The sequence below is a fragment of the Archocentrus centrarchus genome (assembly GCF_007364275.1).
Source record: "Archocentrus centrarchus isolate MPI-CPG fArcCen1 chromosome 18 unlocalized genomic scaffold, fArcCen1 scaffold_23_ctg1, whole genome shotgun sequence".
In the NCBI taxonomy this organism is placed as follows: Eukaryota; Metazoa; Chordata; class Actinopteri; order Cichliformes; family Cichlidae; genus Archocentrus; species Archocentrus centrarchus.
In genome coordinates this window covers 5630590-5647832 of record NW_022060145.1, presented here as the reverse complement: position 1 = coordinate 5647832, position 17243 = coordinate 5630590, and the positions used below count along the sequence as shown (strand labels likewise).

General features: G+C 42.3%; 1 protein-coding gene across 7 annotated transcripts in view; it reads left to right on the top strand.

Moving 5' to 3' along the window:
• LOC115775109 (nuclear factor 1 B-type) overlaps positions 1-8141 on the top strand; it is a 58925-nt gene extending 50784 nt beyond the window's left edge. For 5 of the 7 annotated variants that reach the window (XM_030722608.1, XM_030722607.1, XM_030722612.1 and 2 more), the window contains exons 10-12: positions 30-112; positions 4092-4180; positions 7752-8141. In XM_030722608.1, the coding sequence (XP_030578468.1) occupies positions 30-112; positions 4092-4180; positions 7752-7884 (305 nt within the window). In that variant the 3' untranslated portion in view covers positions 7885-8141. The remainder of the gene's footprint in view (positions 1-29; positions 113-4091; positions 4181-7751) is intronic. The other 2 variants (XM_030722611.1, XM_030722610.1) reach the window with 1 other exon arrangement.
• The last annotated feature ends 9102 nt before the right edge of the window (positions 8142-17243 follow it).

The following is a 17243-nucleotide window of genomic DNA, read 5'->3' as shown; positions in this document are numbered from 1 at the left end:
TTTTTTTTTGGTGATGCCATGCTACCCAGGCTACTCAGCGCCTGGCACCCCAACGGCTAATCGTTTTGTAGGCCTGAGCCCTAGAGATCCTACCTTCCTCCACCAGCAACAGGTGAGATTTCACCCTCTGCAGCACTCAGCTCACCTGTTCATCTTATCCCTTCATCCCCTCCCTTTCCCCCATTCCCACCCATCTTCCCCACACAGTTGTGAAATCCCTGCTCTCCACAAAATCCACAAAGAGTCTGCAATTGATTTCTCCGGAGCAGTAAACGGTCTCTTTAGATCAGAGCACTTCAGAAGTTCAGATCAGACAACGGATAAGTTGAGGTCAAGGATAGCACTGAATGTTGGCTTTAAAAAATTGAACCTAGGCTTTAACATGGATAAAAAATAAGCTTTGGAATTAGCTTAAGTCACCTTAATCATTTATACCAATTTTAATGTCATTTTGAAATACACTTTGTCAAATATAATTTTGGGTGTGTTTGAATTTAAATTCCACACTTTCCGAAAGAAGGTGAAGGGTCATTGCCACTGGAAGCTTGATGGGACACACGTATGCTTTTGAGAGTGAAATGTGCTCATTCTTGTTTCCTTTACACATACTTTACAAGCTCACACACACAAACACACACACACACACACACACCACACATAATCAGCACACTCATTTACCTCATTTACCGTACACACGCTAAATATGTAGCATTGGCGTCGGGTGGTTGCCTCAGAACTGGCTGCAGGATGTCCTGGGATAGATGTGCGTGTCTGTGTGTGGGGGTGTGTGTATCTATGAGGTTAGAACTGTTGCGGTGTTGTCGGACGAAAGAGGGAGAGAGAGAGAGAGAGAGAGAGAGAGAGAGAACTCTCCCCTGCTCGGCCTTATTGAAAGCCCTGTTCTGAGGCCAAGGCTTTTCCAACCACAACTAATTGAATGCATCTGCACACAGCTACATAATGATCGCTGGGTTTCTCCTCAGCTCACTTTTTTATGTTTAGTTAAAAAAAAAACCCAACAAAGCTGGCCTCTGTTTCCTCACTTTTCTTTCCCTCTTTCCTTTTCTCTCTGCCTTTTTCACTTGAATTTCCTAACATCAGAGCAACAAAAAAAAAGGGGGGGGGGCAATATTTGTCAGCAGTCGTGGGATGCTTTTATCCCACTCGGGAGGAGAGGGAGGATTCACTTGGCTGATGTCGCACAGTTTGTCTTCCACATTTCTAGTAGCCCTGCTACTTCTTTCAGTGGGGCACAAAGTGACTACACAAGACAGCAGCAGTCTGAGAGTAGCTGCAAGAACTGCTGAATTTTGTCCAAACCCTGGCTGCCCGAGGCTATAAGGCCTTTCTGTTTCAGATTCTGACGACAGCTACATATATAAAGATCCCCCTATTTACTTTAGTTTCAAAAATTACTCTAGTTTCATTAGATAATGACATTTATACTTTGGTGTCATAATTTTGTAATCCTATTGCACTGACGAGCCCAAAACATGAATGATTTTGGGCCTGGCAGATACCCTTGGATTTGGTTTTAGGAAGCGTTTTATCAAAAAGACATTGGCTTAGAAATGCAGAAGAAGAATGAAAGCCTTGTAAGCATAACAATGATACCTTTCTGAAAGGTTACATGCTATAGCCTGAAGAATAAATGTTCTTGTCGGCTTAAGGAAGTCTAAACAGTCCTCGCATTGATTCATCATGCTTCTGCTTGTCGTAGTTGTTTATGCTTTCTGCAGTATGATTTAACAGCCTAGGATCTGGCCCTATGGAGCGAGGAGAGACACTGAGCCAAGTCCCTCAGGACTAAACACTTTCACCGAATGCTCAGTCATTGTCCTCATCTGGCAATGATGCGTATTGTGTGGGGTCCGTAAGACTTTACTGACGATTTCAGTTGTTTAGTTGCTGTGTTTCCTGCTAGACTTGGTAGGAATGATGGCGAGGATGATAGTCAGGGTTTTTAAATGTGGTCATTCTTTTGGCTGGACCATGGAGGCTCAGTCCCTGTCTGTATGTATGATTGATAGAGGCCATGACTTCCACTGAATCTGTTTTACATTTCCTTGCTGCTGCCAGAGATATGAATTTTTTTTTAAATAAACTGAAAGCAGAGGAGTCTGAAGAAATTTTAATTTTTGGAATACTGAAGTCATTATTTTAGCACCGTAGCATACACAAAAATAACCTGATCCTCATCAAAACAGCACTATGAATTATTGTTAAATTCATATTTCATTAATATAAAATAACATATGTCTTGTGTGATAACTTGTTAGGAAAGTTTAAAGAAAAATCTACTTCTCAGAAGATGCCTATTTTAAAATGTCGCACCACCAAAATAGAACTCCTTGGACACACACACACACACACACACATACACACTAGGCTTCAAAATGAAAAAAACACAACACAAAACAACACCACCACACGCTCCCACACCTGCTCTACGATTCCCAGGCAATGTATGTGTGAAAACCCTCCATTCATCTCTCGCCTTGGTTAACCCCTCAAGGGAATGCCACCATCTAGCATTCCACAGGGAAAGATCCGTGATCAGATGTCATTTGGTATTATCTAAGGAAGGATTCTAATCCACAATCTGCCCGCATCTGTTTGCTAACGTTCCCCGGCTCCTTCCCCTTTTTCCCCGCTGCCCGTGCTACTCTGATGTGTTGGTGCCAGCGGACAGATGGCGAGCCCCTCGAGGAGCGGTGGCACCGAGCGTCTGGCCCAACCCGCGCATTCTCTCCAAGCTTTTGTCAGACTAGAGAGTGCGGGAACAGCGTGGGGGTTTGGTCTCCCAACATTTGATAAATGCTGAGAAAATATATTGAATGAAACAAGTTTGCATTGTTTCCTCTTCAGGTTTATTAATCGGCCGCTCAGAGCAATTCATCAAATGAAACTGATACATTAAATTGAAACCAAATGAGTGTTATTGCGTCATTGTTGCTTAAGATTAATTCTCTTCAGTGGTTGTTTCTCGCCATTACTTCACATTTGTTCCAGGAAAAATGAAGGAACGGAACGCAAACGTCCCTGAATTTAAGTATGGCTTAAGTAGGAAACCATCAGCGCCGCCCCCCCCCTCCTTTCCTGATGTGTTCATCCAGGTGCTCGGAGGGAAAAGAACACATTTCTTGACCGCTGCAAATGGCTCTGAATATTCAGCGTATGCGTATATCTGATTAAATCCCTCTTAAGAGCCTCTGCAAAATGTCTGCCACTGCACGCGGAGTGCTAACAATGCAGTTTTATCCTGATGCATTACTAAATGAATGTGTTGACCACAGGGCAAGGTTAGGTTGGTATTGGCAGAGATAGCTCTCAGCTGGATTGCCGACACGTGCGCTCGCATAATGCATGCAAAGGAGACACAGTTTTTTTTTCTTTCTTTTTTTTTTTTTTTTTTTTTGTTGTTGCAGTAATTTGTAATCTGTATGTCAGGTTGGCGTGTCTTAAAATGGGGGAGAAGGGGTTAGTGTACCGCGTTGATGTGAGTGTGAGTGTGTGTGTGCTGTAACTTTATTGTAATTGTGACCCCCTAATCAATAAAAACAGTTAGCTAATGAAAAAAGTCTGCATGCTTGAGGGCATGCGTCCTGAATCTGAAAGTGCACTTAGAGTGAAGCAATCATTATGGACAGGGTGCATGCATCCAGTGGATTGCATGGCTTCATTGGTTTACCAGGTATATAAAAAACCAAACAGTAGAGACTGCTCACAGATGAACTTCCTATATGATGCCACTCACATTTTGTAACTAACTAACTTCGTTTTATTGCTTTCTTTTTTGTTTGTTTGCTTCTTTTGCTTCCAGGTTAGCTGTTTCCACTAACTGTAATGCATGCTTTTTCTTTTATGTCTGTTTTACCCATAGCCTTATTTATTTTTACTGTTATTTCTCCCCAATAAGTAATAAAAACACTGACTCAGTTTTCATCCTTAGCATTCATTTTGGAGTCTTTTTTTTTTTCCTGCTCTAGGCTCTTTTGCATGCATGTGTGTAAACAGTGTTGAGTTGTAGTGTAATCTGAAGTGGAAGTTGTCTTGGCCCAGTGATCTGACCGCTAGGTTTCAATTGACAGCTGAGGAAGTGTGACTGGAGCGTGACTCAAAACGGCAGGCATTATGGCCCCAGTGCCACTGACGACACTTTGGGGATTACTTGGCAAAGGTAACCTTTTCATTCTTTCATGCTGTCTCTCTGTCTCTCTTACACCACATGCACAAAACACACAATAACCATTGAAATATAATGTATGATTTCCTTGATTGTCTCCTCTTTACATTCACATATAAATGTAATTATGTGGCCAGTAGCTGTGGATGTTATTGCTGCAGTGAAACAGTCCGTCACAGATGTTAACCTTTTTCAAGATGAGGTCATGCCTTTGATAAAACACATATTTCCTCATGTCTCCCTCATGTTTTCTCCCCCCCACCCCCACCCCCTCCTGTTCCTTCATCTCCTTTTCCATGCCTTAATTGTTTTATACATTTCCCAGTAACTTGTTTTTCCCCCTGCACTTCAGAATTTGATTAGAGGAGTATTCCCATTATCCTGTTTTCTCCAAGAGACTTTTGTAAATGCACAAAAAATATGAGCCTCAGAAGGTACAATTTCTTGTCATATCTGGTGAAAGTGAACGACAAATCTCGCAGTGTGATTCAGCTTTTGAAATAAAGCCTCCCTCTCGGATTCATTCCTAATAAATAAAAATAAATAAATAAATGAAATAAAGCTTTGATGAAACTAATGAGACCGAATGGAGTGAGAGCGTGTCGAATAAAAAAGCGGTCATTTCAGGTCAGATTCTTAGCCATGTGCGGTTAAGTTGCTCGTATTTAAATAAGCTTAGCTTTGTTTGACTTTGTGCTCAAGTCATGCTTTACTCTCTTTAACTTAAAGTTACAGACACCCCACCCCACCCCCCACTCCCTCCGCTTGCATACTGTATCTGTCCGTCTCTGGGGGGGGGGGGAACCTGAACCATTTCAACATGGTAGAGCGAGCAAGCTGAGCTAAGCCTTTTCCTGTTACGTCTCCCCCTTCTCCTTTTCCCTGGATATGTGTAGAGAGAGAGAGAGTGTGTGTGTGTGTGTGTGGGGGGGGGGGGGGGGGGGGGGGGGGGGGGCACAGGTCATTTTGCGCTCGCTGAAATTACAAATGTTTTTACAAACACAAACGCACACAGCAGAACCCCCTTCGAAAGGCCTCCTAATGGGCCAGTAGAGGTAGCGGAGAAAAATGTCCCCCGCAGCAAGCCTGAGGTCTCTTTTTCCACTCACACTCCAGCTTACTCCTCCTCCTTTCGCCATGTGACTGTACAGTAATAAGAACAGATAAAATAGATCCCAACTGGTTTCAGTTTATTTTATTACAAGGATGGGATGGTAATTCTATTATATTTTTTTCCTCTTTGATGGATTATTTACGCCCAGTCGTTCAACATACAGATGAAATCAGCTTGATTTCTCCTTTATCTTGCTTGCCCTTTAAATGGAGCGCTTCGCTAGGCCTCTTCAGTACTAGCCCTCAAATTAAAAAGCTGCCAGACTCGCATGTTGCTATTGTGCAGGAAATGGGTCAGCAATCCATTAAGATGCCATTAGATAATCTAATTTAGGGAGCTAATCCTTAAACGAAGCACGCCGTATGCCCAGGCTGTGCTCGCAGGGAGTAGAATTAGTGAGGTTTGGGAGCCGGACAGGGCAGAGGGAGGCCATCTTGAAGGTTACCTAAGGAAATGCAGGGATGGAGGGTCAGGTCTTTAGCTATGTTCAGAGCTGATTGGAGACCAGGCGGCAACAGCTAGCGTGGAGGCAACATCTAGAGAAATTGATGCATTTTAAAGCTGCGCTAGTGCAGGTCGAGATGCAACAGAAGAAAACTGAAAATGGCTTCAAATGCAAGTTTTCCTTCTTTATTTCATCTTACAGAATTATTTAAAAGCTGCAGGGGACAAAATACCTGGCATGTGTGGATCTGACTTCCTCTGAATGGGGCCCTGATTTCCTGCACAGTTTGAATTGCAAGTGCAGTCATACTGATGAGGCAACTCTGCAAGCAGCAATTGACCCCCCCCCCAAAAAAACCCCCCAAAAAAACAAAAAACCCCAAAACAAAACACGCTAATACATGCACAAACACTGATCCAGAGTTATTCTTTACATGAAAAACCCTGGCAGCGGACTGACAGCCATCAATTTTAACAAGATTAAAACCGATCTGCGCAAAGAAAAAAAATTTCCGCAAGTGCCCTTTTGTAGCTGTGTGGTCTCTCTCTAATGTAAGCCATTACCTGAAAGGAGGTTCATAAGGAAAACGGAACATAGAGCGATAAAAGAAGGGAAGGGAGGAAGAAAGAAAAGGAGAACGCTGCGGTCCTTGGCCGCTCTGTGCGCTCTTTGTTCGGAAAGGTAGGAAAAACTTAATCCCCAGTTTCCTGTCCGATGATTTTTGGCAGAGTGAAAGAGAGAAGGAGGGAGGGAGGAGGATCGAATGAGGACGGGCTGGACAGGAAAAAAAAACTGCTAGAGAGGATTAGCCTTGAAGTCTTTAACACTTTGCGCACTGAAACGCAACCTAAAACTTGAGTGATGTTTGCTTTTATTTTGAATCCATCTTCTCGGCTCTGTGTTTCTGTCTTTTACTCTTTATTAGCGAGTCGGGCCTCTTAGGCCGCGAGGTGAATTGAATTTGCACTTCCATTGTTTTTAAGTAAAAGAGCGGTGACTAGTGATTTGTATAAAATGCAGACTGGTTGATGAGTTGCTTTTATGAAACCAGACAATGTTGTCTAATACTGAAGTTTCACAAAGAATCGAGTCTCTGCAAAGGAGCATCATCAGACTTGAGGCTTGTCTGTTTTTTTTTTTTTGTTGTTATTGTTGTATCCCTCTCTGTTCCCCCTTTCCATCTTTGGCCTTTCTCATTCAATAGTTCTTTTCTACTTTTTTCTGCTTTTCCCCTCAACTCTTCCTCAATTTTTTTGTCTTTCCTGCTCTTTTTCCATCCGTCATGTTTTAGCTGCTTGCAACAGCGTGCTAATGCGTAGCATGGCGGAATTGGTTACTGGTGAAAAGTGTAGCACAGGTATTTTCATACTTAGTGGGAGTGATGCGAGAGCTGAGTGCACACTGGGGGCCTGTGTGGGGGGGTGGGGGGGCTAATTATCTGACATCTACGCTGCGCAGCACCCCTCGGGAACAACATGCCGTTTGTTCCCGCTCGCGTTTTCAGTTAGCACCGTTGCTTCCCAGGAACAATCACTGTGTTGTTTTGCCATTAGCGTGAGATGAATAGGGATGGAACAGCTTTGTGTAGGGACCCCCACACTTTTTACCCACAACCCTCCTCCTTCACCGCCGCCACCGCTACCAAATCACGCTCTTCCTCCCCCCCACTTCATGCTTTTCTACACCGCCGTTAATGCACAGAAGAGAGGCTGCGTCACGGCCCTCTCACACGATGTCCTTCACTGGGAATCAAGTGGGATCACCTCAGCTTAGTTTAACAAGCTTGTGCTGCCATTTTTTTTTTCTTCTTCTTCTGTTTTTTTATCACCGTCTGAACAAACCAACAGTAAGCCCATGAACCTTGATGACAGCAGAGCTGGTCATTAGCAAAGCAGTGTTCAGGATAATTGAATGAAAGAATCTGATTTTGACTGAATGCTCCGCAAAGAAGTAAGCGGCACAGGAGTAATCTCTTTGTCTCTTTCTGCTTTTCTTTGTCTCCACAGTCCTGGTACCTGGGCGAGCTTAGTTCCATTCCAAATGTCGAACGGGACTCAGATTCTGCCAACAAATGTCCACCAGAACTACAGCATAAGCATCATTGGTGAGCCCCTGGTCCCCGCCGAGACAGGGAACTGATCACACAGAGGCCGGATGACCCCCAGGGTGGATGGATGGGTGGGGGGTGTCGGTAGTGCAGAGCTAGCACTACAGGTGTCCACAGCCATGGATGAAACCAGCAAAGCAGCAAGCGCTGCATAACCCTCTCTACCCCCGAAAGCCCCCATCCCAGCCCTTCCTTGTTCCTCCCCACTCCCGTCCCTCCCGATGATGGACACTGGCCCTGAAGTGAAGATGAGGGTTCGTTCAGAGGAAAGGAAAAAAAAAAAAAAGAAGAAGAAGAAGCTTCAGGTCTGCTGTCTCCTCGCCCGGCCCACACACACCCACCACCCACCAGTCAGTAGTTGCGTGTTGCAGAATGTTGCAATCCATTCAAATACTGTGATGTATAGATGCCTTAATGTTTTATTGCATGACACTCTAGTCTCTTAGCGGCGATTCCTATTATTTTTCCATGTTGGAGGAAGATGTAAAATCTAGATTTACACACACACACACGTGCACACACACACACACACACGCATAAGTGGGGGGGGGGTCTGCATATTGACAACCTCTGCCTGGTGGATGGCTCAGAGACTCTAAGCTCTCCAACTGAGACCTCTTGAAAAGAGGCTTTCCTGCATCAAACGATTCACTGTGTGCACCATAGGAACAAAAACTTGTGAATTCAGAGTGTTTCTTCTTCCATTTGATTTCAGTTTACTGTGATACGACTCTTTGTTCAGAAAATGTGTTGACTTTGTTTATTCTTTACTGCTACTTACTTCATGAATTAATGTAAACACTTGAGCCCCTTTCAGACATGGGATTGGTAATATTGCTGGCTTCATGGGTTTGATGAAGTGAGTCAGACTTTTACAATAATGCTCCTCGTGGCAGTGTCACAGAGCGCCCCGTATATGTGTGCGATGTTTGCCATATTTACAAAAGACCTGCTGCATTTGTGGCCACGAGAACTGTCGAGCGATATTTAGCTCTCTTCACCTTTTCAGGCCCTGTTCACAGGAGACATTGCGACATGGCAGGATGATGGCTCAGTTTTCATTAAGTGTCCCAGTAAGCCATGACAAGCTGGACAGTGAGCAAGCAGATGCAACAGCGGGACTGACCCTCTGAGATAGGCACAAGATGCCCTTTGGTGCACCAGCTGTGGCAATATTGGTCGCCAAGAGCAAATGCTCCTGGTTGAAAGGGCAACAAAGTCTGCATGAGTTAGGATGGCTGTTGGTGGGGTAAACCGCTATCATCTGGAGTATCATCCAGGATGTAGTGGTTCACGTCCTGTGGGACGTGTTCTGGCTTAAAATCCACCTCTTCACAGTGACACTAAAGAGTACCCAGTGTGTTAAATTGTGTCACCAACGGGTCCTCGTTGTTGCGTCTTTTCCTGCTTTGGCATGTTAAAATGTCTGCTGTGAGAACAGCACAGGGTCTGTGGTGTCTGTTTACTGCACGACGCTGCTGCACCCCGCCTCTCCCGTACGGGCTGAAAGCGAAAGACATGCAAAGTCAGTAAACTTGTGCGTGCCTGTCTGTCAATACAGCCGAGACCCGCGCCGTGCTGAAAGCTATTTGTAAATGTTAAGATGCCGCCAGATTCGAGGAAAGGAGTGCATGTCTGAAAGGGGCTTTATGGGTAAGGGTTGAGAACTCTAAATGCAGTTTTCAAAATGACACTAAATGGTAGGTTTGAGATTGGACCCCTCACGAAAGAATTTGCATCTCCTTTACGAAAGGAATTTTAAGAAAAATGCGACAGAGGCAAGTGCAATTGAATTTTTTGAAGGGAAGCTATCAGTCTGTCAGCCCTAAGACTCTAAAGGAAGGGGGTTAAATATGAAATGTTTTATGGGTAAAATGTTTAAGAAAACATTTGAATTTGATTTCAGCCACATATCCGTCTCCTCGCGTGGAAAAAAAAAAAACAAAAGTTAAAAAAGTTAAGCAGGAAAGGCAGTCGAAGGCGAGCATTAAGCTACCTGTGCAGCGCTGAGCAAAACCAGCACTTATTTTGAGCCCTTCCCGTCATTATGGGGAGATTTTTGTTTTTAATTTATTTTAGAAAAAAAAAAAATATGACAAAACATAAGAAAAGAAAATGAGACGCACATTTTTTTTTTCTTTTTTTAAATGTTCACGATGAGATCACGAGCATATGCATTTGGCCAACAGCTTCTAAAGCTTATGTTTACAAAAGAAAAAAAGTTTTAAATCATGGAATTTTATTATTCATGCAAATGTAGCGTGGGCTTATGGGTAAAGCTACAGTTTGTGCAAGGTTAACTCTAAAAGTGGAAGAGGTCGAAAACTGAAATTATGAATCCAGGTGGTGGCAAATCCCTGAAATCAAGAATTGTGCGTGGCGTGTTCACAGCCATTGCCTCTCCAGTCCCAGACATATTTATACAAGGAAAAATCTCTCCAGTACTCTTAATTTGCACGATGACATATTAGTCCACATTACGTGCCTTGCCTTTGAATATAGAGACATCACTACACTTGTTTTTTGCTGCATTTATCATTATAGAAAAAAAATTAACATTTTTATGATAAGAATTGTTTTGTACTCTGAATGAAATTGTTGATTTTTAACTTCATGTACTACTCAATGTCACAGTTACATTGCATATCAAGGCTGTGTATAGTTGCCGTTTTAAAGTTTGTAATCAACCAGCATTGTTTTGGTTTTTTTGTTTTTGTTTGTTTGTTGTTTTTGTTTTTCCAGTATTTTGGTGGTTTTTCTAATAACCTGTCATCTTTTGTTTTCCTTATTTTTCAACGCTCATTTTGTTCATCTTCCAGTTACTATTGTGGAGGGTGGAATTCAGAATTATGAAAATTATGCAATACCAAGTTTTGCCTATGTAGGTAGTGCTTATAGATGCGTCACTTATTAGAGGCTAGTTTGGAGATAGATAATATTGTAATGCATTTATTTTGTTGATATCGTTGTTTGTCGTTGTTGTTGTTGATGATGTTGTTGTTGTTGTGGGTGTTTTCCTTTTTTATTGACCAAAGTGGGGACTGCTTTCTATGCAGTGTGAGACAAGGTCTGTTTTTTTTTTTGTTTGTTTTTTTTCTTTAGCGTGTAGGCCTGCCGAATGATGGTGAGACATGTTCCAGTGTATTATGAATTTGAGAGTTTTGGGAACAGGGGTATTTTTCTAGAAGTACTTATAAAAACAAAAAAAATGCATGCTTGGGCTTGCTGCGGCTGCAAAGTCACTGATTGGTCTACTGTGACTCTTACTTTCAACTTTCCACCTGGGGTGCTAGCATGTGACTTTGAAGGAGCTCTTTTTTTTTTTTTTTTTTTCTTTCCTCCCCCCAAAAAAAGGAGAGACGGCTTGACTTGAGCGCGACAATCATTTGAAGAAATCATTTTGCGTAGAATCCCATTCTGTCTTAGCTCCCTCAGAGCTGCAACCGATGCCGTTGCATGCGTTTTGAATCTTACGCCGTGCTATTCTAGATGTCGCTGAATGCAATTCCCAAGTAGATGCCTTAAACACATCAGTGAAGTGGCCTGTGACCTGCGCAACAATCACACACCGACTAATGCTGGTGAGACCTGTTGAAATCAGTTCCAGACAGGCTCAAGCAAGCCTTTAGAAAGTATTTTATAAGTAGTAGATTTGTATAAATGTATATATGATATGCACATATGTCAATTCCTGAGATGCTTCCCTAGCAGAGCCCCATAGAGTATGTTAAAGTAAATATTGGACTACAGGAGTATGGTGTTTTCTAACTTCCTGTCCAATGGCCCCCAGTAGATGCTTAAATAGAATCCACTAGAAGGAAAAAAAAATATAGCACTTAAATAGCATATAGGCAATCATCTCCCCCCCTCCCCCCCTTTCAGTGTTCAGAACTCAAACTAAATCTCTCAGGCGTATTACAGGGCATTATTTATATCAATCATTATCTTGCCAATTTTATTGTAAAGGTTTCTCGCAGAAAGCTGCAGCACAGCCAGTGCTGCTATGACACCTTTTGCACTCTTTCCCTACAATCGCGAAAGAAACGTTTCCTTCGGAGAGTTTCCCCCGGAGCTCTCCGGCGCCAGCAGAGGGCTAAGGGGCAGAAATCATTGTTATAAAATAATCCTCGAGTCAAGCTCAGTCTCTCCGTCTTCACCCAGATTCCTTAGGCAGAAAAAAAAAGCGTTTTGTAAAAAGTCACCCCGTTGTATGTGCACTGTTCTTTTTTGTTTGTTTGTTTTGGTGGGGAGGGGGGTGGGGGGGGTGGTTTTGTTGCTGTTTTTTTTCCTTTTAAAAGACAAAAAAAAAAACAAAAAAAAACCCAAGACAAAACTATAAGTGCTTTGCAGCCTTTGGCCATTGGAGACCCCACTGAAGTGCATTGTCCCCAAGTGTGTTTGCGTGTGAGTGCGGGTGTGTGTCTGTGCACGAGATAAAAATGTGTCAGGGTCACTGTGCTGTTGTGCTGGTGTCTTATTTGAAAAGGAGACTGTACATAAAGGTAAATATCCTGATTGCATAGATAGCAGTAGTCTGTGGGGCTGCACTCTGCTTTGGCAGCTTGAGTGTGCATGCGTGCACCCGTGTGCGTGTGCATGCGTGCGTGCGTGTGTGTGTATACGTGGTTGAATTTGTGAGCTGGATGTATGATCGAGTGCCTCTGACACTACACAGTGATAGAAGATGAGGGTCTTTCTATTGAGGAAAAAAAAAAAAAAAGAGCCTGCCGTAGGACAGGAGTTTGTACACTGTAAACTTTCTGGGGAGTTCTTCTTTGAAGCCTGCATTTGTAAATCTTCATTTCTGGGAAAAATGAGTCAATTCCATTTAAAAGGGGTGCGGGTGGGGGGGCAAATTTAATTTGGATTTGTTTGTTTCAGACTCTGGATTTGAGTTAGAACTCTCCAGGTTTCCCCGATTAGTAGACTCGAAAGCGTTTTCATTGGGTGTTCCTGTATGTAAAGATAAAAAACGGGGGTGGGGGAGGGAGGGAGTGTGTATTCTGTACTGATCCATAAATATTAAGAAACAACAACAATGAAGGCTTTTTTATTATTATTATTATTAATATTATTTCTGATCTTGGTTAGTGCTTAGATATTTCCATTTGGGAAACACTTCATGAATATTTGAATTGTTGTTCTTTCAGTAGTGTGGCCATAGAGCGTGTGATGTGATTTATCTCTGGGGGGTGGGTTTGTTTGTTTTTTTTTTTTAAAAATGGGTGTGAATTCTTGTCCAACAAGATTGTGGTGTGAGTGTGTTTCTTGTAGCAGCTGGGAAGTAAACCAGTAAGGCCCCAGATTGCACCTGACCTTAAGTGAGAAGCAGGGTTAAAATCTGCAGTGACAAACGTCCTCGATGAATCTGTTGGATAGTTTTTATTTTTCCTTCTTCTTTTTAAAAAATTCTTTTCAGAATTGTCGCAAGATGATTGGTGCTGCATCTCACCGTACATATGGCCGGCTGCATCGTTCACACGCAGACGATGCTGTTTAAGAATTTCTTAAAAGAAAGCATCCACTCATTTTTGCACTTTCCACATGTTGTCAAATCCTGATGTACTATAGGAAACCCTCCATTCACACTACAAACAAATAACACATGAATTTCCGGTGCTTCAGAATAGGGTACTGTTCCAGCTGAGGTAGTGTTTTTTGGGGGGGCATGGTTACATATTTCTAGCTGAATGTAACCTGTCCAAAACAAGCAAACAAACAAAAGGAGATTGAAACTTTTATGAAATTTGAATCAGTGTTCAACCCATCAGCAGCTTCAAGAGCCCCCGTTCAGCGCAAATATTGACACTCACTAGCTTATTTTAGAAAGTATTATTACACTGATCGCTGCGATCGCAGAGAAACAGGGCGACTTTATGCAAGGAGGACCTGCGGCACTCATGCAATATGAGATTGTTCCTCTTTAACCGAATGTCACGCATTCTGTAGGGACTGAGAGGGGTTGCATACATGCAGAGTTAAGGGAAAAACTTCATTTTCATCCTACATGAGCAATACACATCTTCCATACTTTGGCTAGCTGCTAGTCACTTGGCATCAGGTTGTTATAAAACATGAAAACCAGCATTTTTACAGGATGTAACATTCACCAAAAGGAGACTAAAAGATAGCAATGCAGTGCCTGTTCAAGCTGTCCAAGTGTCTGTATATAATATGTAAAATGTGATAGACTTACTTTCCTATGTGGCAAGAAGAAAACAGCATCACACCGAACAGAATGTGGCAAACGCATCTGAAAATATGCTCTTTATTACTTCTTTTGATGTTTCTTGTGATTGATTAATTTTCTAATTATGTCAGCACACAATGCCCACGTCAGATTTGTTAAAAAAAAAGGAAAAAAAAGTTATAGGAAATGTTCATTCTTCTTTTCTTTTTTCGGGGGGTGGGAGGGTGGGAGGGTCAGTGCTACATTAAGCGCAATGACAGGATTGGGGGGGTCTTTTCTTAAGATTAGTCACCATTTTTTCTCTGCAGGGCTGATTTCTTTTTGGGTCTTGTGGCACTTTTACTTCCCTCTGCGCGCACATTTCTATTTTAGGAATCACGGTGGAATCTATACATAACGAACAACAACAACAACACCAACAAAACAATATGTAAGCAGTCTCCAGTAGTGATCGTAGTTACACTGCAAGTGTGAGCAAAGGTCTATGTATGTATCTGAATGTACGTTTTAGAGGACTTTTGGAAAACTTTTTTTTTTTTCTGTTCTTTTTATCTTTTCATTTACAGTTTAGGAGCCACAGGTGTCCATTGTGAACTGTATAGCAAAGGCCTTGATATCCCTTCTTTTATTGATTTTTATCAACGCCACCCATTAGGCGATGCCTTCAAGCTAGTTACATTTGGTGCAGGGGCTAAAATTGCCACAAGATTAAAATCAATGTAAATAAGGCTCAACTTTTTGTGATTGTTACTGTTATATCCAGCCTATACTGCTAGCAGCTGTTTTTACTGCAGTCAATTACTGGAAGTGGATATATTTCCTATGCAAAACTGTTTAAACAATAAAATGAGCTATGCTACAAAAATGACTTCATTACTGTGGCTCTTTCTTGTGTTTATTTATTACGTTTGGACCTCGTTGATTGTGAGTGATTGCAATTTGGCACATAAATGGGGAAAGTCCCAGTTTGATGTCTTGACATTAACTGATGAGCAGGGGGAAGTGACACATCTGATGTCTGTATTCAAGACAGCTGGCTGGAAATGACAACCACCTTAAAATATAAAGATGGACTCTACAACAGTGGCTTTGCATGACTCACGGTTTAAAATAATCCTTATTTACCTAATCCTCCCTTAAAGTCAACTTTCGCCTAACTAAGGTGGGGTTTCTCTGCTCACACCTGTGTTGCTGAGGTGATCCTACAAGGCCAGTAGTAGAGGAAACTGAGTCTTCAGAGCCAAAGCCTGAAACTTTGACCATGTTTAATAAGCACATCGGCCACTGTGACAGTATATACACTCACTCTCCACTTTGTTACATATACCAGCTGCTCATTAAGGTAAATATCTAATTAACCAATCACATGGCAGCGACTCAGTACATTTAGGCATGTCAACATGGTCAAGAATACCTGCTCAAGTTCAAACTGAGCATCAGAATCAGGAAGAAATAAATGGGATTTAGGTGACTTTGAATGTGAAATGGTTGAACAGGCTCATCTGAGTATTTCAGAAACTGCTGATCTGCTGGGATTTCCCAACACAACCATCTCTAGGGTTTACAGAAAATGGTCAGACAACGAGAAAATATCAAGTGACAGTCAGTTCTCTTGGTGAGAATACCTCGTTGAAGAGTATCTCTGAATGCGCAGCACATCAAACCTCAAAGCACATGAGCTACAGCAGCAGAAGACCACACCGGATGCCACGTCTCTCAGCTAAGAACAGGAAACTCACACAGGCTCCCCAAAACTGGACAAAAGAAGACAGGAAAAAATGTTGTGTGGTCTTATGAGTTTCAATTTCTGCTGGAACATTCAGTTGGTTGGGTCAGAATTTGGCCTAAACAACATAAATCCATCCTGCTTTTTATCAACGCTTCAAGTTGGTGGTGTAACGGTGAGGGGGATATTTTCTTGGCACACTTTGGGACCCATAGTACCAACTGAGCATTGTTTAAATGCCACAGCCTAGCTGAGTATTGTTGCTGACCGTGTCCGTCCCTTTATAACCACAGTGTACCCATCTTCCTGCTTCCGTCAGGATAGCACACCTTGTCACAGAGCTCAGATCATCTCAAACTGGTTTCTTGAACATGACAATGAGTTCACTGTACTCAAATGTCCTCAACAGTCACCAGATCTCAATCCAATAGAGGACCCTTGAGATGTGGTGAAACAAGAGAGTCTCATCGTGGTGATGTCATGTCAACATGGACCAAAATCTGTGACGAATTTTTCCAGCACCTTGTTGAATCTGTGCCACAAAGAATTAAGGCAGCTCTGAAGGGAAAACAGGGGTCCAACCTGGTACTAGCAATGTGTACCTAATAAAGTGAGTATATGACAGAAGAAAAAGAAAAAGCATAATAAGTCAACTTTAAGGATTAACAGAGTTCTTCGCTTAAGGAAGACAGGGCTACATAACTTGACCCCACAACATGAGTAAAAGCCAAAGACACGCACAGCTGTGAGGTGTTTGTGCTTCTGTTATTTACCCCAGTGTTTACAGTCATGATGGAACCACAACATTTTTAAGTCTTTGGAACAATACATCAATAAAACTGCATGCAAAATGACATTATGGTCAGTGTTTGCCATTTACTACTCGATCACCATTCTATTAAAATATACTCAGTTTATGGGCGGAAGAAATCATGTTTACCTTGAACAGATATAAATGATAATGTTTGTGAACACAGTGGGGAAAAAAACATGCTTACATGCGGTATTTCATGGAAACAAGAAACACACACTGATGCTAGTGTCCACAACAAATGAGGGACAGAGATTTTGTGGTGTATTCCTGTACTCCTTTGGTGAACACACACACATCATCACCTAAAGCTTCTCTCTCCTAAAATCAAGACTGGCAATCTGGGAAACATCTAATCTTATCAAACAGAAGACACACACTGACAGTAGGTATGAGGGGGGAAAGGGTGAAAGTGCACACCAAGCTTTTTACTTTGATTCTTTCTGTTCTTGTTTAATCATTACAATTCCTGTACTTATGTTACCCTTGGGTCCCACATACCTTAACACCACATCGGTCGAAGGGTGCAGAGTATGCATTCAATAATAAGTCATTGCACCACGTTTCCTTTACTAAACACTGAACGCAGGTCCCACGGAGCAGCAGTCTTCAAAAGACGTGTTGCAGTGCAAGATATCTGTAATGTTCGGTTTCAGGTTACGTC